The sequence below is a fragment of the Tympanuchus pallidicinctus genome, unplaced genomic scaffold, assembly GCF_026119805.1.
Source record: "Tympanuchus pallidicinctus isolate F22 unplaced genomic scaffold, pur_lepc_1.0 scaffold7, whole genome shotgun sequence".
Lineage (NCBI taxonomy): Eukaryota > Metazoa > Chordata > Aves > Galliformes > Phasianidae > Tympanuchus > Tympanuchus pallidicinctus.
In genome coordinates this window covers 4,740,384-4,763,430 of record NW_026294791.1, presented here as the reverse complement: position 1 = coordinate 4,763,430, position 23,047 = coordinate 4,740,384, and the positions used below count along the sequence as shown (strand labels likewise).

The following is a 23,047-nucleotide window of genomic DNA, read 5'->3' as shown; positions in this document are numbered from 1 at the left end:
GCCCCTCCTCGCCCGCAGCCGCCGGCGCCGCGGGATGGGCGGCGGGAACGGGCGGCGCGGCCCGCGCGGGTGACGGCGCGTCGAGGCGGCCCTGCGGGGCAGGTGGGCGGGGGTCGGGATCCGCGGGAAGCGATTGCCCCCCGTGCCACTCGGCAGCCTCCGGGCACGGCGCGGAGCGGAGCCCCCGGCGCTCCTCCCGCAGCCTCCGGCTGCCTCCCGCTCGGCCCTGCCTCCCTTCTCCCCCCTTCCCCCCCCTTTGCTCCCCGCCGTTCCCGGTGGCGGCCGGGCCCCGCACCTGCTCGCACTCGGGGCTCCCGGGATCGCCGCGAGGCCTTTCCCGAGCCTCCCCGGCAGCGCTTTGCCCACCTCCGGCTTCTTTTTTGCAGAACGGCACGAGGGGAATGTCGTACTGGCTCCGCTCGGAAAGCCACGCGGATGCCGGGCCGATCTACGTGCGTGAACGTGGGCAGCTGCACGTGGTGAGCCCGGCTGCGGGCGGCGTCCGGAACGCGCGGCCTCTCAGGCTGTTCCCCGGGGGGTTCTCTGTGGAGCTCTGTCTGAACGGGGAGGACGACAGGGCGAGGAGGCCGAGGACCGATCACTTCATCTTCACGTACACCAAGGAGGGCAACCTCCGCTACTCGGCCAAGTCCCTCTTCAGCCTGGTGCTGGGCTACATCTCCGACAACGTTGACCACGTCGACTCGCTGGTCGGTTTCCCAGAGCAGATTGCTGAAAAGCTCTTTTCAGCCGCAGAAGCAAGGCAGAAGTTCACAGAGCCTGTGACGGGACTGCGAGCTCTGCAGAAGTTCACTGAAGCGTACGGCAGCTTGGTGCTGTGCTCCCTGTGTTTGCGGAACAGGTACGTGCATTCCGTGACGCATCAGCATCTGCTGAGCTTTTTGCTGGCGTGCTTCAAGTTCTCTTATTTTCTCTCAACCACGAATTTATTCTCCAGGGCCACATGGTGCCACCTAATTTTGAGCCTTGCTTTGTCTAACACTGCTTGCTTCCTTTTGTACCATTCCTTTCAAGTGCCTCCTTAGATATTTCATGGGATGTTTCTGTAGCTGCTGCTTATGAGCATTTCATAGTTATGGGACTGCACACACCTTTGCAGACCATCTGGTTTATTCACACAGAATCACAGAATGGCCACAGAATGGCCAGGGTTGGAAGGGACCTCAAGCATCATCAATCTCCAACCCCCCCTGCCACAGGCAGGGCCACCAACCTCCCCATTTGATACCAGACCAGGCTGCCCAGGCCCCATCCAACCTGGCCTTGAATGCCTCCAGGGATGGGGCATCCACAGCCTCTCTGGGCAGCTGTCAGCACCTCACCACTCTCTCTGTAAAGAACTTCGCCCTGACATCCAACTTAAATCTTCCCTTTCTCAACTTAAAACCATTTCCCCTTGTCCCGCAGTTATCAACCCTTTCAAAGAATTGATTCCCCTCCTGTTTGTAGGCTCCCTTTAGGTACTGAAAGGCTGCAGTGAGGTCACCCGCAGCCTTCTTTTCTCCATGCTGAACAAGCCCAGCTCCCTCAGCCTGTCTTGTAGTGGAGGTGCTCCAGTCCCCTGATCATCTTTGTGGCCCTCCTGGATCCTCTCCAATCCTGTTTCATTTTCTAGCTCATTTCATTTTCAGCAGAAGATGCAATTTTGTAGGTGAGGTACAGCCTTTGTAGTCGGGCAGGCTTTACCTTAGTGATAACTGTGATTCTGTCCCCATACTCAACGTACTTTAATGGTGTTCTGATTAGAATACAGCACCGTTTTTTCCACCTTGTCAGTGTCCCCGGTTTCTTTTACTACTAGAGTGTCTCAAGAAGCTTAAAACTGGACATGCTTTTAAAGCTTTGCTCCTACTGAAGTCTTGGATAGTGATATAATGAGTCTGCCTTCCATCTTTGCATTTTAAAAAAGGGTGGTTTATTCAGTTTAAAATCAAAGGACAGGCACATTTATCTGAAGTGCCAAGGGTGCTTTAAGCACAGCAGGAAAGTTTGAGCAGAGGTCAATTACCTTGTTTTATCCCTTCAACGAACTCCCTCTTTATTTTTAGTACAGGTACTTTTTACGAGCTTCATTCAGAAATGGAATTACCTCTGGCATATTTTACCATCACAGAAAGATCAGTTAAATATAAAATCCTTGAAATCCAGAAAGTAAGACACTAAGACATTTTTAATGAGTCTTATTTCTAAGAGCCCACTCTTAGTAAGCCCTCTGAGCTTGTATTACCTATCAAGAACTGTCTTGCATTCTAACTGCACGTGCTGCCTCCCACCTAGCTGAGTTGTGTGGCAAAGGGATTTGGTGGAGTGCTCTAACATGGATACCAGCACAGAGAAAATGATCTTACTTGCATGGGCAAAAAGGTTTCAGGGATCATAGTTAGCACCCCTAATTTCACCACTCAAAATGTTATCCTCAGGGATTACCTTGACACAGGGCTATGAGGTAAATACAGGAGATATTAGTGAATTGAGGGATTATCTTGCCATAAATGCAGGAGAGATGGGGTAACTCATGTTACTATGTATTCGTGCACGCCATTCTTCAGTGCATTCCCATCTCTAAATCTGCTGAATAGTTCCAGCGCAGATGCTTGCGTGGCTGCAGAGTGAATCACATCAGGGAACCAACACAGCTAAAAAAAACCCAAAACTCACTGTGTAAGTGCTGCCTGGGGTGTAGCCACAACTCTGGTTGGAGGCAGCCCTGTGGGTGTCACGATGGAGCCCAGCTAGTGAACTGCTCTACTTCTTTAGTGAAGTATTTTGTGTATGAAAAAAAGAGCATTTTTATCATTTGGCAAGCCATTCTGATGCATCTGGAACAGATTTTATGCCTGTTGGTTTGTCTATACATTTTCTGGATGCTAAGGAACAGCAGTTTGTGAAGTTGATTTAAGGTAATCTATGTTATCCTGAAATTATATGGTAATGATCTGTAAATAAGCCTCTAATAACGATGCTTACAAGTTGAAGTCTTAATCGTTAGTCTGGGACTTTGTCAAAGAAAGTGTGATATTAGTTGAAGGAGAAGGCTGGGAGCTCAAGTGTGTTGTAAGCAGAATGCAGTGTTCAAAGGTAGTTTTAGCAGCTGACTAACTTCTGTCAACTTCTACACAGATACGTGAGAAATAACTGCATTATGCTTGCATTTGAGAACACAGGGCCCTTGTTGTTCCTCAGCAGTGATAGCTTTTTTGTTCTCACAGATACCTGGTTATCTCTGAAAAGCTGGAAGAAATCAAGTCTTTCCGGGAGCTGACGTGTTTGGATCTTTCCTGTTGTAAACTTGGAGATGAACATGAACTTTTGGAACACCTCACTAAAGAGGCTCTGTCCAGGTACTCATTGCTTGACATGTGTCAATAAATGACGTTTGCTTTTGCTATTACTAAACAGTGCCAAGCATCAGGCTGTGACTCTACAGGAAAGTTTCACAGGCAGCAGCATTTAAGTCTGAAGATTTGGGTTGTTGATAAAACCTGCACGTGAGGTAAACAAAATACAGAATTTACTGCACACAAAGCACATGATCCAAAGGGGACACTGAATCTCAGAGGTCCTACCAATGTGCAAGTTAACTGACTGCTCATGTTTAAATCAACTTCTTGTAAATTTCAGTTGTCAGCTAAAATAAATGCACCTTGTGCATTTGGAACAGCTTCACACAGTTATTTTCTTCTTTAAAGGGAGAACTTTAATCAGCCAAATTTTTAACCAGTGTGCCAGATGGAGATTCCTGCAAGCACGAAGCCTAATATTTCATTAATTGACAGTTTAGTATCAAACAGTATTGCAGAACTTATTTTCTAAAGATTAGAAAGTAGAAGACTTGGGAAATCAGAAGGCAGAAAAGCCACTGATGAAGGATATTGTATTAGTGTAAAAACTTCAGTGTATTTAGAGGCAAGGTTTTGTCTTGAAGTGCTCTGAAGAATGTTCTACGGCTGTGGTTTTCCCTGAGTTGATCTGTGGTAATACATTGTTCACTTAAACATCATGACTATCTCCCTTAACAAATCTGTCCTCTTCCATTTCACCAAGCACTTTTCTTTTCACAGCCTCGAGTGGAGATTGGCAGCCCTAATTTAAATAACTCCAATTAATAAACAACCTTCTTGTCTCTAGTAGTAAATACTCATGCTGTAGGGCTGGCTTGTTGCTGGAGCTCTGGGAGTAGCTGGTCAAGTGAGTGCTTCTATTGAGCTAGCAGAAGGAATATGGCGATATTTGTTTCCCCCACCAACGCAAGCTTCTTTCTTACTATTTTAATTATTATTAAGCTTTTATCATCTACTGAAGAGCTTTCCACATAGACTTTAAGACAATTGGTGAAACTGTCTGAACAACATGACTATAAACTGTATTTATTGTATTTGTCCTCTCAGTGTGAAACAACTCCTCCTGAAAGACAACGCTCTGTCAGACGCGGGCCTTCGCAGAATGACGGCACCAGTACGAGTACTGAAAAAGGGACTTCAGAACCTTCTGGTGTTAGACTTGTCCTGTAAGTGCTTTGTGGTGTGGTAGTAGTAGCAAAACGTGTCCTGTTTGGTGAAGAATTTCTACTTAGTATTGATGGAATACATATCATTTAGCAATTCCCACAGGCCAAGTACCCAACTCCAGGTTTCAGCAGTCATACCTCTAAGTGCAGCCATTTGCCACTTCACATGCTTAAAGATACTTACATTAAGTAGTATTGTAAAACCTGTCTTTTGATTATTAGGGGGAAAATACCAGATTTGACTCAAGTTTCCAAACAACAAGAAAAAAAGGCCAAGAATGTTCAAATATTAGTTTTTGAACAAGTAGCTTCTTGGTGTTCTGACCATAACTCTCCACATACTGCAACTTAACTAACTAACCTTACAGGTAACCCTAGAATCACAGATGTGGGAATTGGATACCTTCTTTGTTTCAAGAAGTTGAACTGTTTGGACATTTCTGGGACAGGCCTCAAGGTGAGAGAGCTTAATTTATTGGATAGGTGCAATCAAATGCTCCCCCCTCTGACTGCTTTATTTCCTCATTCACTAGGATGTGAATGCTGTTGTTAAGCGGATGCAAATGCAGATGGGCTTAGTTCAATCAAAAGTGCCTCTGAAAGAATTTGATCATAGTAACTGCAAAACAGAGGGATGGGCAGAACAGGTATGGAGCTTTAAATCTATCTTACTCCATGGAAATTGTCCTAACTTAATACCTGTGGGATATTAAATCACTGAATAGAATATTGCAAGGGATAGAGTAGTTCTTGGTGATACTTCTATGAACATTACAGCGACTCCTTCAAATCTTATTTCAGACAGTTCTGCAGTGGGAGCAGGCAGTTATGGAGGCCATGAAGCCACAAGAAGACTTGAGTTCCAGAACAGCAGCTCAGCGCTTCTGTACGTAACTGCATAGAGACCACAGCATTTAATCGTTGTCTATGAGCAGTCAGTATTCCAGGTTGGCTTAGCCAGAATAATTTGCAACATAAGTGTGTATTTTACAGCATAATCCTAATTTTCCCTAAATCTAAACTTTTATTTTCCCCCTCTCTAGACGGCAAGACACACAGAATAGAGGAAGTGGTCAAACGTAAGTTGGTGGAAGCAGAAACAAAAGTATCTGGAAACTTACAGTTTTATAAGGAAGACGTTCAAAATTGCCATTTACCTTTGAAAAAGGATGTTGCAGGCAGCCATGAATTAAGGAACAATAAAAAGAGAGCTTTGGCAGAACAAGAGAGAGAAAGGACTTCTAAACAGAAGCATCTGTGCCTCACTGTGGAGGACTGGGATTTGTTAAATACCTACTGAGTCAGAAAGAACAGGATCTTTTGTTTGTTGTTTTCTTGCTGATGACAGAGTTTAGATGCATCCAAAGGCAGTAACAAAGGAGAGCAGTATTGTTACATCTGGTTGTTGTGATAGGCTTGTGGGTTAACCTATGCTTGGGGAGGAAGGGGCAGGATCAATGAAGAGAATGGTGATTCTACTGTATATTTTCAATACATAATTTTTTTCAAATAAAGTTTTTAGTGTCATCCTTAACTCATTTTTCTGACACAGACGTTCACAAAAATGCTGCTCCAATTCCTTCACCCTTCTTGTTACCTTAGGGGCAGAAGACTAATCAACCTAGCTGAAATAAAGGTGCACTATGCATGTTAAGTGCAGCGGGCCTTTAATAGTGCTGGTAGTACAGAAAGCTCAGCCTGTAAGCATGAAGCTGTGCTTGACAGCTCTGACAAAGGGAGGAAGCAAACAGGATAAGCGCAGGCCGCAGGGGAGGGAACAAAGCAGAGACAGTAACCCCCCTTGGTTATGTAGTTACTGCAGAAATCCAAACAGAAGTCCCCTGTATCCCTCCTTTTAATGCTCAGAATCATTTTGCATTAGTGTGCACAAAGCCAGGAGTAGAGCTGTAGAGCTGTAACGCTACAGGTTTGTCACAGAAACACACAGGAATCAAATCAAAACTGAGTAAAGTACACAGGGGCTGTGAACTGAGCCTGAGAGCTTCTTTGTGTCCTTTAAGGCTGAGAACTTAAACAGGTTTCCTCTACTGGTGCTTAGTTAGAGGATCTGTTACACAGCCTTTATCAGAGTAAGTGACAACAAAAGACATGCATTATTGGAAATGGCAAAGATGCCAAGAAAGGGAACTTTGCCTCTAGAGTGCAGAGAGATGAGAGAAGAGCCTTTCTCACTTTGCTCCATTAGTGCTGAAGTTTCTTCAAAGAAGGACTACAAACAGACAAGCATACTTACATTCAGGCCCTACATTTTTTCCCAGAAACTCAAAACTATTTATAGCGTCCACTGAAGACATCAGCCCTCATCTGAGGCAAATAACAGCACAAACAGTGACTTAGCAGAACAGCTTGACAGGCTGTGACGCTCAGGCCCAGCGCTGCTCCTGCAGCTGCAGTTTGGTGCATCAGCCAGCACGGATTATTTTTGCTTTGCTAAACCCTCCCCAGTTACCATCTGCTACTGTGACCATGAAGAGATGCCCACCTCACAGAACTGTGTGCACCGCCTCACCTCAGTCTAGCAGCTGGGAGCTGGGGCTCTGACACACCAAATAGACACGTTGTGACTTGGCATGGAGAGCCTGTCAGGTCACAGGAGCATCAGTAAAACAATACAGTATAGCCTCACTTTTCAAAAGAGGTGTTTTAAAGCACTGTGCTTGTGTTCTCCATCCCTGATAAAATTAGCCCTTTCCTTAGCTCTGCGTGCTGACTGGCAGACTTCCCCTTTTCAACACACCCTTGTGCACATTTTATCCAAGAATGACTCAAGCACGCTTACTGCCGTCCTCAACATCTCCCTTTGGAGCTCCAAGGCACAGATCCACCACCGAAGAGGGGAGCTGCTGCACCAACTGACAAACACGCACTGGGGAATCCAGCAGCGCCACGTGGGCCAGCCTGACCAGCATCCTCCTCCCAACCACAGTGTCTACAAGAAGCCAGGATTTACCAACCTCAAATCAGCCTCGTTGCAATGTTAGATGCCAGTGATTTTTCTAGCAAAAATGTGCAGCTCTATCTCTTTTTTTTTTTTTTTTGACAGGGTGGTAGCCTGAATGTGAGAAACATTTACCTAAGATACTTCCAACCACTCTTTGAGCTGCAGCACTGAGCAAACTGCAGTGATGTTGTACCGACACAGAGAAAGCAAGCCAGCCGTCCTACGTGGCATGGAAACGGACAGGTTATTAAACATGGCTCTAAACATCTCCACAGTACCATTGTGCTGAGTTCTGCCGTTTCATTCTAGGTAAAAGCATGAGTCAGAACACAGTGCAGCTATTTTTAAAGGATCTTTCAGAGCTATGGCTGTATCCCAGCTACAAATTAGAACAAACATTCACTATTTATACAAGTTATGGAGAGATGCCGAGTTACAGATCACAGGACAGAGAAGAAATGAGTGAACCAGGATTTATTTTTGAAGATCTATGAGCTGGCATGCAGGAAGAATAATGCCCAGTGGTTTTTTGGGGCCTGGAACACTAGATCTGGGATTGATGTTTCAGACACAGGCAAGGTTTTCAAAAGAAGAGAGAAAGACCACAGCTTTCTTACATTTCAATGACACATCTGTACCTACATCTCGTGGGTGCTGTGAAGGCAGCTGGCTGGTCCTGCAGCACTGGCAGAGGAGCAAACTGAGCAGATCCCATGTCATCCCATGGCCTGGCAGCAGCTCTTGGTTTTCCTCTGCTCGCAGCTCCAAGGATGCAACAGACTTCGTTTCCCTCCTTTTTCACTTTCTAACTGCTCTACAACACATCTCAGTCCAACAGCTGCTCATTAAGCACCAAGCTGCCACTCTGCACCCTCAGAGCCCCAAGAGGTGCTCAGGAGAACCCACAGAGGTGTCCCACAGCTGATGCCCGGCCTGCAGCACTGGGATGCCAGCAGCACAGCACCCATCTCTGCCGCAGGCCTTTTGCAGCTGCTCACCTGGGCCTGCTTGTGCCAGAATTTCCAGGGTGGTGGCACAGCAGGAAGTGACAGTGCAGGAAGCACCTCGCCATGTCAAACACTTCTTGGTGCCCAGACCTCACGGCCTGCAGAGGTACTCATCTGACCAGCTCACGCAGTGCTGCACACCATCGCGGCACAGTGCCCTGGGCACACAGGAGCAGTACTTGTAGTGAACAGGGCTGCAGCTCCACCACGCTGGGCCGCAGGGAGGGCAGGCAGCTACTGCAGGGACAAGAAACCAGGAAGAAAAATGCTGCTGCACTCACAGGCACCTCCTCCCTTACACCATTTAACTCCACAGCTGCTACTGAGAAGCCACCAGGGATGACCCTCAGTCTGTGAATCGACCAGAAAGACACTGCGATGCCCTCTGTGGCAGAGATGGCATCCTGGGAGCAATGACCAGCTGTGATTTGTTTGTTTAGCAAGCCACCCTAGAGAAAGGTGCTGTCTGAGGTTCAAAATCTCAGAGGTGATTTAGGAGCAAACCTGCTGCTCGAGTTTGAGCAGAGCTGGATTTAGATCACAGAGGTGCACACTCAGTCCCCCTCGGTCTTACAGACAAACTTATCTCCTGACCAAAGATCAGTTTTGAATAATTGGTGCTGTCTACAGATCCACATTGAGATGAAATTGCTTGGTGCTCAGCAAGTCACAAAGATGGAATGACTTTTGGGGCTGGGAACAAATAATCAAAAAATCATTTAGGTTGAAAAAGGCCTTAAAGATTACCAAGTCATGTCAACCCGATAAGTCCCATCACTACACCATGTGCCTTAAGCATCACAGCCACAGAATCATAGTGCCATTTAGACTGGAAAAGCCTTTTGAAGCATGGAGTCTCTCCCCTCTCAACTGCCTCCAGCCTTTGGCCACACACGTGAAGAAGCCCACGTGTTTTGTCTCTATTTTGTGTTTCAGAGGACACCAACCTCCAGACTTTTCCAGGAGCACCAGTGAGCACCAACCCCACAAAACCTCTTCAAGCTATCAGCAGATCTTTCACTAAGCACAGCCCAAAGGCAGACTTACAGCTCCCCATCTCATCGGAGCAGTCTCCGCAGTCGTTCATCCCATTACACCTCTGGTCAGCATAGACCCAGTGCTCAGGGTTACCACAGTGGAAAACCAGGTATGCCGGCAGGCTGCGGGGCAGGTCACCTGCAAGGGCAGAGGCTGAGCTCCTGCAGGTACAGATGTACCTGTCAGAACAGGGACAGGCAGCACCAAAGTGCTTCACGAATGGCCCTGTAGGTGAGGCAGATCTTTGGAGATCAATAGGAAGACCAGTATGGGAGGATCATAACAGAACAGCTCACCACAGAGTTTCTCCTGCTCATCCTCTCCATTTCTACAGTTGGCAGTTCCATCACAGACCTGGCTGGCTGGGATGCAGGTCACTCTGTCATTGCACAAGAAGCCTGTCCAGTTATGGGTGGCTACACAGGTGCGGTTCACTGAAAGGAAAGCAAGAAATACTATCTTCTGACACTGTCATGTTCACTGGTATGGGGAACATCCCCCATAGCAACAGGCCTCCCTCACTGCGCTAATAATGACTCCTGGGGACCAACCCGGTGCACGTAGCTGCAGTCCCAGTGCGATTGCCAGGCCCACAATGGCTGCTATGGCAGCCAGGAGCAGCAGCACAACGCAGGCCCGTCTCGGTGGGCAGCACAGGTGGGCACAGCATGGACGGCAGCAGCCTGTTGGGAAGCAAAGGCAACAAGCTTTGATCTAAAAGCCAGGATTACTTAGCTGTACCTCATGTACTTAATTGCTATGTGTTGTACGAGTGTAAGACACACCATTTGCTCAACTGCAAAGGGATTCAAAGAAGCAGTAACCATCCCCCACATCAAACACAAGTACGAATCAAAGGCAGAACACTGCAGCTTAAAAGGCAAGTGGTAGACACAGACATGCTGCAGTTCACAGGACAACACCTTTGACCAGTAGGCAGAATGGCTGCAAACAGGCACGAGTATAAATTAATGGTAGTGAGGAAATGCTGTCGCAAGCCAATCTGCAGACTTATTATCAACTGCATGTGATCTCACTTTCTTCTTAAATAAAATTTGCTGAAGCCTAGCTATTAAAACATATAGAAAGCCTGTAGAAATTCCATAATGAGCCTCTTTTGTAAAAGGTAAGAATATATATCATGATGCTATACCATAAGCCTGCCACCTCCAGGCCAGCAAAAAGCATCTTAAGTCTATTAATTTTATAGTCAGGATGTTTCACTACAGAGGGCTGGGGAAAAGAGAAAACACAACAGTCTCAACACACCATAAATACTTCCTGCATTTTACATTACAGAGATAGGCTCCACTGATTTAGAATTCAATAACGAAAATGTTAAGCTCGGCATTTTGTTACCTTGTTCTTCAGAGGACTTGGCTGAATCAAAAGTAGTTACATCACCATTTCTCTAGAAGTGAAAGAATAAAACACCATTTCCAGACGTAGCACGTGAGCACACCGTGGTTGCTTTTCTGGTTCTGGTGCCATCTCATCCAGGAATGGACACAGATAAGTACTGATATACATATTTTACATACTAACAAAAGTTGGCTCAGTGGAAACACAGCCTGCATTTGGTTCACAGAGCAATCAGATTGCTTTTCAGATTTCAGCAACCCATTTGCACAACAAACACTGAGGCAAGTCCAGCACTTGATGCCAGTAAAGCTGTACCAATACACTTTCATATCAAATTAGGTGAAGTAGACAGGACTGGAAAACTTAGAAGCCACTGATAGAGAGATCAGACAAACATTATCAAGAACACACGAATTTTAGAGAACACAAGATTTTCATGAAGAGGACCGTACCTGGGGGTGAGTTTTGTTCATTCCTCCTGGAGCTACAGCCTTCAGAGCAGCTCAGAGGACCACAGGAAGCTTTCTGCACCCTAAAATGCAGCCATGTTACCAACATATACGGTCTCTAACATAAGCAACGTTACCAGGACACAAAAAGCAACAGAGGGAGGGAAGAAAGAAGCACTGTGCTGCCCAGGCATGTGGACAGGAGGACAGGGCTGGCAGGCTGAGCCCCTTCTCTGGTTGGAAGCAGGGCTTCTTTTGCTTCTCCCTCCTCCCAGCTTCACCTTGGCTTCATGACAGGGTATGAGGCAAACGGGAACTTCCCATGCTGACACAGCTTGCACTCAATGCCTGCCAGCTACTGAAGAGAATGAACTGAAAGCCTGAGGAAATGGAGTCGGATCACCCTCACCCAAAACACCTTTCCCCAGCTCCTTCCCAAACCAGGGCTAACCCACTAGTGTTGTAGCAACATAACCCCAGGCTCCTGCAAGAGCAGGCCAGGATATACCCACAGGCTTTGCAGTTTCAAGGACAAAATAGCATAGGTTCATGTCCCACTTGCTGACAGAATTCGCTCCTGCATTGGAGACTCAAGCACTCTGAATTATTGCCACCCTGGAAGCAACATGCCCCCTCCCATCCTCAGCCCAAGCACTCAAAGAACTACTTTACCATGACTTGGGAGAAATTGGCAGCTGTTACTACCTAAAAGCTGGCACCAAGACAGTCTCACTAAATTAACTGATTCAAAACAACAAACGATGCCTGACACAGCAACAATTGTTGCTACTTCCTTCTGCATCCCCAAACACACAAATTATTCCTGACTGAGTTATTACATGTTTCCTGACAACACCTGCCAACTCCATACACACCCACTCAGAGAACTTCCAAAATCAAACACAACCTTGTGGATCTCTTCCTCCAACGTGGCAACGCTCACTTGTCCCAGTTTCTCACAGGAACGTATCACTGCTAAACTCCGTGCCAGGAAGCTGTCCTGTTCAGAGGGGATTCTGAGTACACCAGGTCTGCAACTCTAGGCACCCACACCATGGAACAGTACTAGATAAAAGGTTAAAAATGCTATCAAATTCCAGATCTGCTTCTCTCTACGGAGAAAGTTCAAATTCCTAATCATCACTATAGAATGAATATTTTAAGCCTTAGAATAGCTTTTTAGGTGATAATGAGCTTGGTTAGAGTCACACGTGACAACCAGACCAACCAGGCTTCCCATGCACACCCCACAAAACAATCTGTAATGAAAATGTTGAAGACATGGAGTAAACCAGCTTTCAGAGGGAAATGCCTGTGAGACCAGACACCCACCATGACCTATTTCCTACACGAAGGTTATCAAGCTCAGCTGTAACCAAGCAGGTAGTTGGGTTTAGAGCAGTTACACCACATCAGACCATGAGTTCAAGAATTTAACGAGAACACGGTAACGAACACAAGCAAGACTTTCTGAAGTTGAAGATCTTTGCCAAAGATCAGGGAGGCTGACAGGGGAAAAGATGAACATACCATGCATGATACAAGACTATTGCTGATTCCATCACCTAAACCACAAAACCTAACCCCCTCCCCAAAACGTACCGTAGCTGTTTCTTGCAGCAATTAATTGCACACGTTGAGATAGATGCCTTTGCTCATGTCAAGATGACTGAATTTAAGGGCTGAAGCAAGTTCAATGGAATGTATGCCTGAAGAGAACAGAAAATGCTTTCCTCCTGCAATTTCAATCACTTAAGGTCCTTCATTTAAATAGTGGTCTTGGGCAGAGATCAAACCCAAATTGCAGCCTCTGAGAACGAAGACGTTAGGAAGTTAAACAAAAAAATATAAAAATAGGACAAGCTGTTTTGCAAAGTCCAACACTAAAACAGCTTAAATACTCCATTTAGATTCAAAATCTTGAGAAACAGCTCCATTACTGCAACCTAATGGTAGTACCCAATAATACCAAAGGAATATGCTTTGACACGAGCTTACAAATCCTCTTAACAATTTCTTTAGACCTGGTGCACTTGGCAAGTAGCAATGCTAAGTGTCAGACTGTACAGGCATAGCTTCCTGTACCTAACATTACTGAATCATGGGTGACACTGCACACTACTGAAATGCCATTAAACAGCCAACAAAAGACAAAACACACAGAACTTTTATTTGATCTATTTGTTGAGTTTTCTCCCTTTGTTGTGGACTTGCAGGCAGACACAATGCCAAATGAAAGCAGAATTTGTTTAATTCAAACCTAGGAATGTAAGCAATAAAGTCAGACATTTTGGAACAGGAGGGAAAGTTTCACGATCATGAGAAGAAATCATCAAGGTAACAGAGGCTGTAATGTACATATTTAAAACACATAAATAGCCATGGATTAGTGAAGCCATAACACTCCCTCTGCAACTACATGCAACAGTAAGTTCAAATATTTTAACAGACTCCAACACATCTATATGTCACTTACTCAATTACAAGAATTCAAGGGATTGCTAAAGGCTTTCCAGAACAAAGTATTGCTGAGAACACGGGCTACAATCGCCAAGCCCATGCTTACAAGCTGTTAAACAGCCATTTGCACACATCACACCTGATCCCACCGGCAGCAGAACGCTGGCACTCAGTACTGACACAGGGCTGCATTCTGAGGCTGTGTGTCTCAGCCCAGTCACTACAGCAGGGATTTCCCATTGCTGTTACGCAGTGGAACAGCATTCTGAACACACACATGGTTTTCAAAACAGGAGGGTTTGAGGCCTTACAGTAATGCCACCAACACACAAAGAAAGGTACACGTCCATGGCTGCCCACACTCAGTTTTCAGGGCTGTTGCTCACTGAAGAATTTAACATGCAGAGGTACTACTAAGTTAAGACTTCAAATTACAGTTACTACACCCATACGTGCCTGTTCAAAACAAACCTCTGCATACTCTTATAATTCACTGACAGAAAATTTGCTTCGGTGCACCTAGGACACAACTTCCTGCAGCACTGTATAGGCAACCACCACGTTCCTGCACGGATCATTACCTGCAGCTCACACAACCAGCAGCCACATCAGCCATGGCTACTGAACGAGATCTAACAGAAAGGGAACGATGGACTGCACTCCCCAGAACCTCAGATTTTCACCAGAACTCAAAACTTGAAGACAGCTGTTTGTTTGCTTGTTTTTAAACTTTCACCAGAGTTGGTACAACCAACAAACCATGCTGATGAGCTGGGCGTCATGCATTCTAGTCAGTTTTCAAATGCTTACAAAGAGACCTTAAAATAAATCATACATCTGCTATAGTCAAATCCTCAAAGAAAAGAATGGCAACAAAATACATTAGAAATGTGAAGGACACTGTTAGGTGTTGTATTAGTGAATCACACACAGCAAAATCAGCTCACATTGCCAACGGGAGGAATGCCAGCCTTTCAGATGGAGTAAAGCAATAACGAACCACAGCTAAAGGCTGTACAGTCAGTAATTCCTATACAGTCGTTTTTATTCATCTGTTCTCATTTCTCAGGAATCACCTTGTTTCTGTAAATGAAGTTACAAGACTAGAATAGTTGATCAAGAACAGAAAGTAGAATTCCTTCGGAAAACACAGGCTCTAACTTTACAAGCAATTTGAGATGTAAAGGCTACAGTCTGACATTTAATTAACCATGTAATGTTCTGTCTGTGAAAGCATATGCCCACATGTTTTTAACACATCTTCCACCTTCCACAAACTGAGTTCTAGCCTACAGTAATTCACAGATGCTTTCCATCCTGGATATTGCCACACGGTAGAAAAAATAGATTTCTGTTCTTGGAGAAAGGGCTGTTTGTGCATGAACATTCACAAGTACCCCCCACCCCCCCAAAAAAAGAACAGCAGATAATTTTATAATATTTTCTCTTAACTACAACAGAAAGTGCAACACTAAAAAGGCATCTCCTGCCTACTTAAAATTTCTTATATCTTTACAGAGCTAGCTCTTGAATGTACACAGTATATCCTAGAATACACAAATAAGTTTGAAAGTGTCATGGCAGAAATATGGAAAGCGTGCTTACAGCTTCTGTAAGCAAAAAGACACAGAGCAAACACCAGTGGAAAGTGATTATGTCTGGAAACAAATTCAAGGTGTCTGAATCTTCACTACTAGAGGGGAAAAAAAAAACCATGACATCTGTTGATTCTGTAATTTTATCTGCATTTAAAGACTTGCTGCTAAGCTTCTTATCTGAAGAACCACCACAAACAATCAGGAGTTGCTAGCACAGTTAGAATTAGTCTATTCAATCCAATGGAGGCTTATTTAAATTGCTGATTGAGCCAGATTAACTTTTGTAGGAAGAGGTCCTGCTTCTTCATGTTCCTCAGTCTTGCATCTAACCACAACAAGTGCAGAGGATGGGTATCTGTTCAGTTTTTGTTCATTCATGTATTCCAGATCTCCATAGATGCTCAGTTTCTGAAATATTTAAATGAACTACTTTAAGATAAAGACTCTTCATATATGAATCAATTGCATTTTGTTACACAACTACCCTCTTTCATAGCTGCAGCTCTTCAACGCAAGCTAACTCACACTTTCTGCAACATCTGAAACTCATGGCTGAGACTAGATTTAAGTCCAAATAAATGCCAGAGGAAAAAAACAGTACATGCAGTGCTTGTGTACCAAACTCTTTAGCTTGCAAACACTGCAAGTCTTGCTCTCTTTGGGCTGTAGGAATGCTAGTTCAGTTGGTTCCCCTTCATACAGACTTGCTGCAGTCACCAACAACACGCTGTCACTTCTCACCACTGATGCTCCTGAATTAAATCCCTACTAGTTGCCACCTGCCCCATCCAATTCTCAGAGAAACCAGAAGCAACCTCCATTTGTGAAGAGTAACCCAGAGGTTGCTAAGAAGGCAGGGCTACAAGCCAGAAGACAGCATCTGTGCTTACTGAGCAAGGCTCAGAGCACCTATCAGCCGCAGGGACAGGCAGACGTTCAGCTAGAAAATCATTCAAACAACAATTTGTTTGCTAACCACATCTGCAAAGTAAAAAACTCTAATTGACCCCCCACGATGCTTATGATTCTGTAGAAAGCTGTAACATAATAGAGTTACCTCAGATGGAACATACTGCTCTACAGCTGTAGCTACAGTTGCACAACAAATCCAGAGCAGCACCAGCACTGACAGGACAAGTGTAGTGGTTAAAATCCAACTGGAATTTCTGAAATGAAACGAATGTTATTAGATTTCATATACCAGAATACAAAATAACGGGTCTATAAAAGGTTGTGCCCAATTTTGACTGTATTTCATGCTCATTCACTAGTCTCTCCCCCAGCTGCACAGCCTACTTCTGACACCTGTGTATATAACATAGCATCTAACACTTAGTATCTAACTTGAAAGATACTAAAAGACTGCTGGATCCTGGTTTGGGGCCCTGAACTTCCTCCCACTTAAGACGGTAAGAACAGATTTTTGTTATGCACTTAAGGTGCAGTTCACTGATCCACCACATCTAAGCTTTTAAGGAAACAGTCATCAGTGACTGAGAGAAGAAAGAGGCAAGATGCTGATATGCAGCAACACTTTAATATATACTGGGCATTTCCAGGCTAGACACGAGACACAACATTGTCTTTTGCATTTAAAAATACAAGTGTTTTGTCCTGAAACATATCTAGAGCTAAAGAACAGGCAAAACACAGAACTGATGGAACAGTTTGCTGAATATACTCAAAAAACGAGTACAAACATCATGTTCCACATAAAAAAATAACGTTAGGAAATTATCAGAATCACAGTTAACTAAAATGGGAGAGAGAATGAAAGTTGGCAGGACAGCCCATAGATAACACAGGGCAAGCAGGGAACGCAGCAATAGCAAATGATCAGATACAGAAACTTGGCTGCTTTGCTATCTGAACCTAAAGGACTCGTAACACTGATTCCTTCCCACAGGGCCACCACACACATAGGAAACACCACGGTGCCCTGTTCCAGGTACTGACATACATACATGGAAAGACACTTGAAAAAGCTCTCATTGCCTTGCTCTTCAAATAGTCCTCGGTACGTCTGCGAGCTTGCTGGCTGTGGGTCTGCTGGAATTGAACAGCAGAAATAGCTGTCAGAAAAGCACTAAAGGTAGAAAACCCAAACTTTATCCAGTTTGTCCACAGAAAGCATGAAAAAAATCTTTCACAGTGGCCCTAGCTTGCATGCTTCTATTTCCAGGAGAGCTTGCTACCACCACACACCTTGCTGATACCCATTGCAACCAATTACACTTCAACTTTCTAAAAACTTGCTTTCATGTGTCACCTGCAACTTTGGCTCTGTTGGTTTTTTTGTTTGTTTGTTTGTTTGTTTTCCTTGCATGCTCCTCCAAACCAGAAAGAAAAACTTACAAGCTGTTTTACTCAGGGACAAGGATCCTCTTGTACCTTCAGTCTCCTGATCAAGCTGTGGAACATACTGCACTTCTGGCCTCGACTAAAACAAAACAAGGATTAAGAGATCCTGTTAGCAAGCTTCCACTAATCTTGATCGTCCACATTTTCAGAATTAATAGTGAAGCTGATCATAAGACATGCTCCATTCACATAATTTTATTCATTTATTACCCCTGTAATGGCACTAAATGCAGCAAAATGCTACCAAAAACTCAACACTTCTGACAGCGACCATTTTCTGAGACTGGAAGGAGCACAGATAAGTGTTCAGCACCCAGAACACCTCAACAAAAAGGCAGGCACCTGGAATATGACAATTTTGCCGTCATCTGCTTGAAGGTAGAACGTCCATGAGGATGTTATGAAGCTCTGAGCTGAATCCATCACATCACTCCAGAAGGATCTCACCAGCGTCAGAGGAAAGAGGAGATGAATTCTTGGCATCAGGGACATTAACTGCAAATACAACATTAACTGGCTTTCAATTTGTTTTCATATGGAGCGGGTAGAACTTATGTTCTTGCTCACTCATTTCCCCATGTCTATATTTCAGTTCTTAAAAAGATTTCATTTGAAGAATTTTAAAGAAGAGAAGACGTGCTGAACAGAAAACAAGTAGGTGGTATTTGAAAAACATGTCATGTACTTACTTGCTCTTGTCTTAACTCAGCAAATGGCAATTGGTTCTGGCATCCAAGATGGCAAGCATATTGTTCATCAGACTGGGAGTACGCCTCAGTACAGGCTGCAAGAAAAGTTCCCAAAATGAGAAGATAAATTCTGCATTTTAGTTAAGAAAACATTTTCAACATAAGTTGGATCAGAAACAAAGCAGCAGTTAAAAGATTGACAATCCCATTTGTAGGGAAAGACACGAATATCATTCCAAGGTTAGCATTTGGTGCCAGGTAAACGAAGGTTAAGGAATTGGAGCTCACACAAATCACATATTTTAAATCTGAATGCTGTCAGAGCAACCGATCAGAAATGTTAGTCTGGGCAAACTCAAGGTTGCAAGTTTTCACTGATTCTCCTACTGCCACTGCATTTTTTCCTCTACAGATCACGTAAAACATTTTTACTACTTTATCCTAGAGAACAAAGATGGAATACTATACAAATAGAGAGGCCACAGATGTACTGAACCTCTCAGAGCTAACAGTAGAAATCATGTATTCCTTAGGAAAACCTAAGGAACATTTTCCTGCTAGCACAGTAAGTAACTGTGTTGAAAGCATTGATGATTTAATTTTGAACAAGAATTAAATGAAGCCAACTCTTTATTTACATGCATCTTCTATTAATTGTTCACTAGAAACCCTGAAGACCAAGAAATCTAAACTATTCACGTTTATAGGTGGACAATACATGGGCATAGCTCTTTCCCAAAATACTAGAGCTGAGATGGATGATGTTACAGCTCTACTCCACCTAACGCCTCCACTTAAGCAGCAACACAGAGTGCAGCAGCTCTCCCAGTTTTCCTACAGGAATAAATGCACCTTCAGAGAGGCTGGAAAGCTGGCAATTCACACAGCATCAGCAGCTAAACATTGGAGTATTTGGCTCACAGCACCTGAACAGCAATTCTACAGCAAAAGTGCCACCAAGCTAGTGTTAGGAGACATGCAGAGACATCAGAAGACAGAATTCAGCAAGTCAGCCAAGGTACATCCTGCCTGAGTAAGTGCAACAGATTACAGAACATAAGCCAGCAAAAGACAACAGCCTCAGAAAGGAGAGTTAAATCAGAAAGTAAGCAACTGTTCAATTACCTCTACGTGTGCCTTACTGCTACATCACCCTTTTTGTGGCACTCTTTCTTGTATGGTTTGACAACTAGACTGACATGCTGTGTCACAGCAGTACACACTGTATGACAGACTAGAGCACTAGCCCATTTCTAGAGCATTTAATACGGCTTTGTATCGCTGTAACATCTTTGCATTTCAGGCTTTCTCCTTGTGTATCTTCCAGCAGCTCCCTAAGCTAACCACTAGCCCTCTTGCTTATATGAATTACTGAGAAGACAAAAGCCTCCTCTGAGAGCTGATGTTGTCCTCATTATATTTCAGAAACAGAAGGGAGCTACTCTGCTGATTTTCCTGCTTTGGCTGGTTACATCCCACTTCATCTCTGAACAAAACTGTTAAGCAGCCACCTCAGTATTATTACATAGAAGTTCTGTACAACTGCAGAAACTGTGTTAATTGGCTACAGCATTTATATATTTCACCTTCACTATAAGATTATCCCTCTAACACAGATCTGAGACAATTAGTCTTTAGATCCCTATTTCAAACAAAACGTAATTATTGCTGTGTTGAGAGTTTAGCTTAGACCACAAGTTACAAGGCAGATGTACATTGTGATAGTTGTTCTTCATCTGAACAATTCGCTTCTATAAATGAGCCTAAAGTTGCATGGAAGCAATTGAAATAATCCCACCATTTTAACAACATCCTTCAGATGCTGCTGCCGTTCCCTGCCTGCATCTCCACATTAAGGGATGTTAAAGGAGTTCTGAATTCTTACCAGAATCACATTCCAGTTTGGTTCGATTCAGATCGATGCCATCATCCACAAACTGACAAATGGAAAACAGTCTGCAGCCTCGCTGGCACGCATACAGTTCCTCTTCCTGGGGAGGCACAAGAGAAGACTTACATTCATTTCTCCGTTCAAGAATAAATAGACCAAAAAAAAAAAAAGAAACCAAAACCCCACAACTTTTTTTTCAGAAGTGCTACAAAAAGGCACCCAGCAGAGCACCGCAATCCTTCCCTCCACCAGACCTAGAAGTCAGAGAAACACGACAGTCTGGATCATCTGGAATAAAACACAACTACAGCTCTGTAACACTGTGATCCATCTCAGACAGAGCTCTCAGTCCTGGGGTAAGCCAGACCTGGAACAGCAAATTCCATTCTGCAATTCTGTTCCTACAAGTCACAGCAAAGCCTCGCTGCACTGCTGAAAAAGCACAGGCCTTAAAAATATGAGGTAACATTGCAAAAGATTTACTGACATTAACCACAGAACAAGTACACCAGCATCCACTTCAGAACTTCAACAGAACCCAGTGGGTGAAGATCAAAACAGACTTTGTTGTGTTTTTTTGCCGTTTGTTTTTTACACTGTGTTACAACGTACCCACCAGCCTCTAATTAGAACTCCAGCAGAATCGCCAAAATAAATGATTAACTTCTGATTAATTTCTTTAGCAATACCACTGCCCATCGTTTGCCTGCCCAACTAGTTCCACAAAACCACATGTTTATAGCACTGCAGAATGGTGCTTTCTCAGTGCTGCTACAACACAGATGATACACTATACACCCATAACCCAGTATTTCTTCTGACCACAGCACAGAGAGGTGGAGGTGCACTTTCCACATATGCTGGTCACCATGTTGCAGAGTTACAGCCAGCCTCCTTTAAGCCAATCAGATCCACCAAGCCTGGTAACTACATGGCCACCAATGCGATGGAAGCCAATTTCTTCACAGGGGGAAAACAGACTCTAAATTAACTGCACCAAAAACAAATACACCACACCTTACTGTACAATCTACTGTAAGTGCACTGTCATTGTTTGAGAGCACAAGTTCACATGCTTTAAAAGCAGCTAAGCTGAAAACACAGATAACACTTAACACAGACAGAATGGCTAAAACAGTTACGCTGTTACAGAAAATATGTGCTCCGTTAATATCACACAGAAGTGGCTGTAGCAAACGGATTTCTGTGGCATCCTTCCACAGAAGGCTTAGTAAAAATCAACTTACTCTCCAACTAAAACAATTTCCTTCCATTCACCTGGTGGTTTTGTGAGAAATCAAACAAACTGTGGCAAAACAGGTGGTTGTATTATTCAACATTCCCAGCAACACAAAACGAGTTCACAGGCAGATTAAAAATCACAGAAGCATCAGCTTTACCTGAAGTGCCAGCACAGTATGGACTTTCTCCTATTTTAGGAGAACGTTTAGCCTCAATTTCCCAGGTTCAGGTCTTTCTCCTCACTATCATCACACATAGGCACCAAAACACATCACACATCCAGATCTAATTTTACCTGTGTTCCACACAGCTCCCCATTACTTCCCTGTAGAGATACCAGAATCAGGTGCTGCACCGCAAGCACCAATTTTAATTTCATTTGAAAGCAGACAAAGCCCTGCTACCTCATATTAGCACCACTTCCTTCCATTTGCCTTCTGCCCTGGCAATCTCAGGAACAAGAGAACTCCCATCATTCAGAGTTCAAGCTGCTATACAGCTGCAGTTAGCAATGAAATACGTTCCTAGTGAAAGAAAAAAAAACACAACAGAATCACACAGAATGGCCCAGGTTGGAAGGAACCTCAAGGATCATGAAGCTCCAACCCTGCTGCCACAGGCAGGGCCACCAGCCTCCCCATTTAATACCAGACCAGGCTGCCTAGGGCCTCATCTATCCTCCCCTTGAACACCTCCAGAGATGGGGCATCCACAACCCTTCTGGGCAGCAATGTTACATTTAAATTCTGAGCTGTGCAAACCTTTGAACCAATAGCAAACTCCTGAATATGTAATTATATCCCTGTTAGATATTATTTGACTATCCTGAGATGGACATTTTCTATGCAAGTGAATCTAAACATCACTGGCAGCTCTGTTAGGCCACTCGCTTGCCATCTTTGATGCTTCATCCCCCACAGTTCGAGCACTCTTGGCCCAGGCCCCTTGGCTATGGACACAGCACAGTCCCCAAAACACGGCGAGTCCCAACCCAAATAACAGCTGCCTCTTCAGGAATAGGAGGAAAGGAGAAGCAACCCCCAACCCCACGGAACTGCCACTACTAAAACGTAAATACTCTTTGAAAGCTGTATTTGCCACAGCCTAACAGCCAGTTCAAAGAAGAAGCACGTCTCTGTACGAAGCACCGCGCTCCGTGCTTCAGGAGGTGACAACGTCAGGCGGGCCGGGAGGAAGGAGAGGGGCGCGGGGCCGAGCAGCGAGGCGGGGCTCAGCCGTACCTTGGGGTAGGTGTGCAGGGAGTAGGTCAGCTGGCAGGCGCGGTGGCAGGAAGCCGTGTTGCCCAACACGGAGTCAAAGGCCTCGGAGGAGCTGGCGGGCACGGCTCCTGCAGCCCGAGCGCGGCCTCCCGCCCACAGCAGCAGCAGGGCCGCAGGCAGGCAGAGCAGGCCGGCCCGCCGCGCCGCCATCTTCCTCCTCTGACGGGACCGGCCGCCGGT

At 44.7% G+C, this 23,047-nt stretch overlaps 3 protein-coding genes across 8 annotated transcripts; 1 reads left to right on the top strand and 2 right to left on the bottom strand.

Moving 5' to 3' along the window:
• The first annotated feature begins 13 nt into the window (after positions 1-13).
• On the top strand, positions 14-6,055 carry LRRC42 (leucine rich repeat containing 42). Of its 2 annotated transcripts, XM_052665737.1 has the most exons (8): positions 14-102; positions 387-862; positions 3,231-3,362; positions 4,410-4,528; positions 4,897-4,985; positions 5,062-5,175; positions 5,330-5,414; positions 5,572-6,055. In XM_052665737.1, exons 2-8 carry the CDS (start codon positions 402-404, stop codon positions 5,826-5,828), a joined length of 1,257 nt encoding a protein of 418 aa, XP_052521697.1. In that variant the 5' UTR covers positions 14-102; positions 387-401; the 3' UTR covers positions 5,829-6,055. The 2 variants fall into 2 exon arrangements, 1 of the variants encoding a protein (XP_052521697.1); XR_008202176.1 differs by lacking the exon at positions 14-102 and having other exon boundaries at positions 296-862; positions 5,330-5,475; positions 5,572-5,678.
• Positions 6,056-7,949: 1,894 nt separating this feature from the next.
• Positions 7,950-11,671, bottom strand: LDLRAD1 (low density lipoprotein receptor class A domain containing 1). 4 transcript variants are annotated; one of them, XM_052665748.1, is made up of 6 exons: positions 11,350-11,671; positions 10,895-10,946; positions 10,087-10,218; positions 9,832-9,969; positions 9,545-9,673; positions 7,950-8,734 (listed from the first exon to the last, which is right to left on the bottom strand). In XM_052665748.1, the coding sequence occupies exons 1-6, from the start codon at positions 11,368-11,370 to the stop codon at positions 8,589-8,591; spliced, it is 618 nt and encodes a 205-aa protein (XP_052521708.1). In that variant the 5' UTR covers positions 11,371-11,671; the 3' UTR covers positions 7,950-8,588. The 4 variants fall into 4 exon arrangements, with proteins under 4 accessions (XP_052521708.1, XP_052521705.1, XP_052521706.1 ...); XM_052665745.1 differs by lacking the exon at positions 10,087-10,218; XM_052665746.1 differs by lacking the exon at positions 10,895-10,946.
• Positions 11,672-13,495: 1,824 nt separating this feature from the next.
• TMEM59 (transmembrane protein 59) lies at positions 13,496-23,040 on the bottom strand. Of its 2 annotated transcripts, none has more exons than XM_052665740.1 (8): positions 22,829-23,040; positions 20,340-20,445; positions 18,455-18,549; positions 18,108-18,260; positions 17,760-17,844; positions 17,369-17,450; positions 16,462-16,570; positions 13,496-15,812 (listed from the first exon to the last, which is right to left on the bottom strand). In XM_052665740.1, exons 1-8 carry the CDS (start codon positions 23,015-23,017, stop codon positions 15,657-15,659), a joined length of 975 nt encoding a protein of 324 aa, XP_052521700.1. In that variant the 5' UTR covers positions 23,018-23,040; the 3' UTR covers positions 13,496-15,656. The 2 variants fall into 2 exon arrangements, with proteins under 2 accessions (XP_052521700.1, XP_052521699.1); XM_052665739.1 differs by having other exon boundaries at positions 17,369-17,453; positions 22,829-23,038.
• Positions 23,041-23,047: the final 7 nt, after the last annotated feature.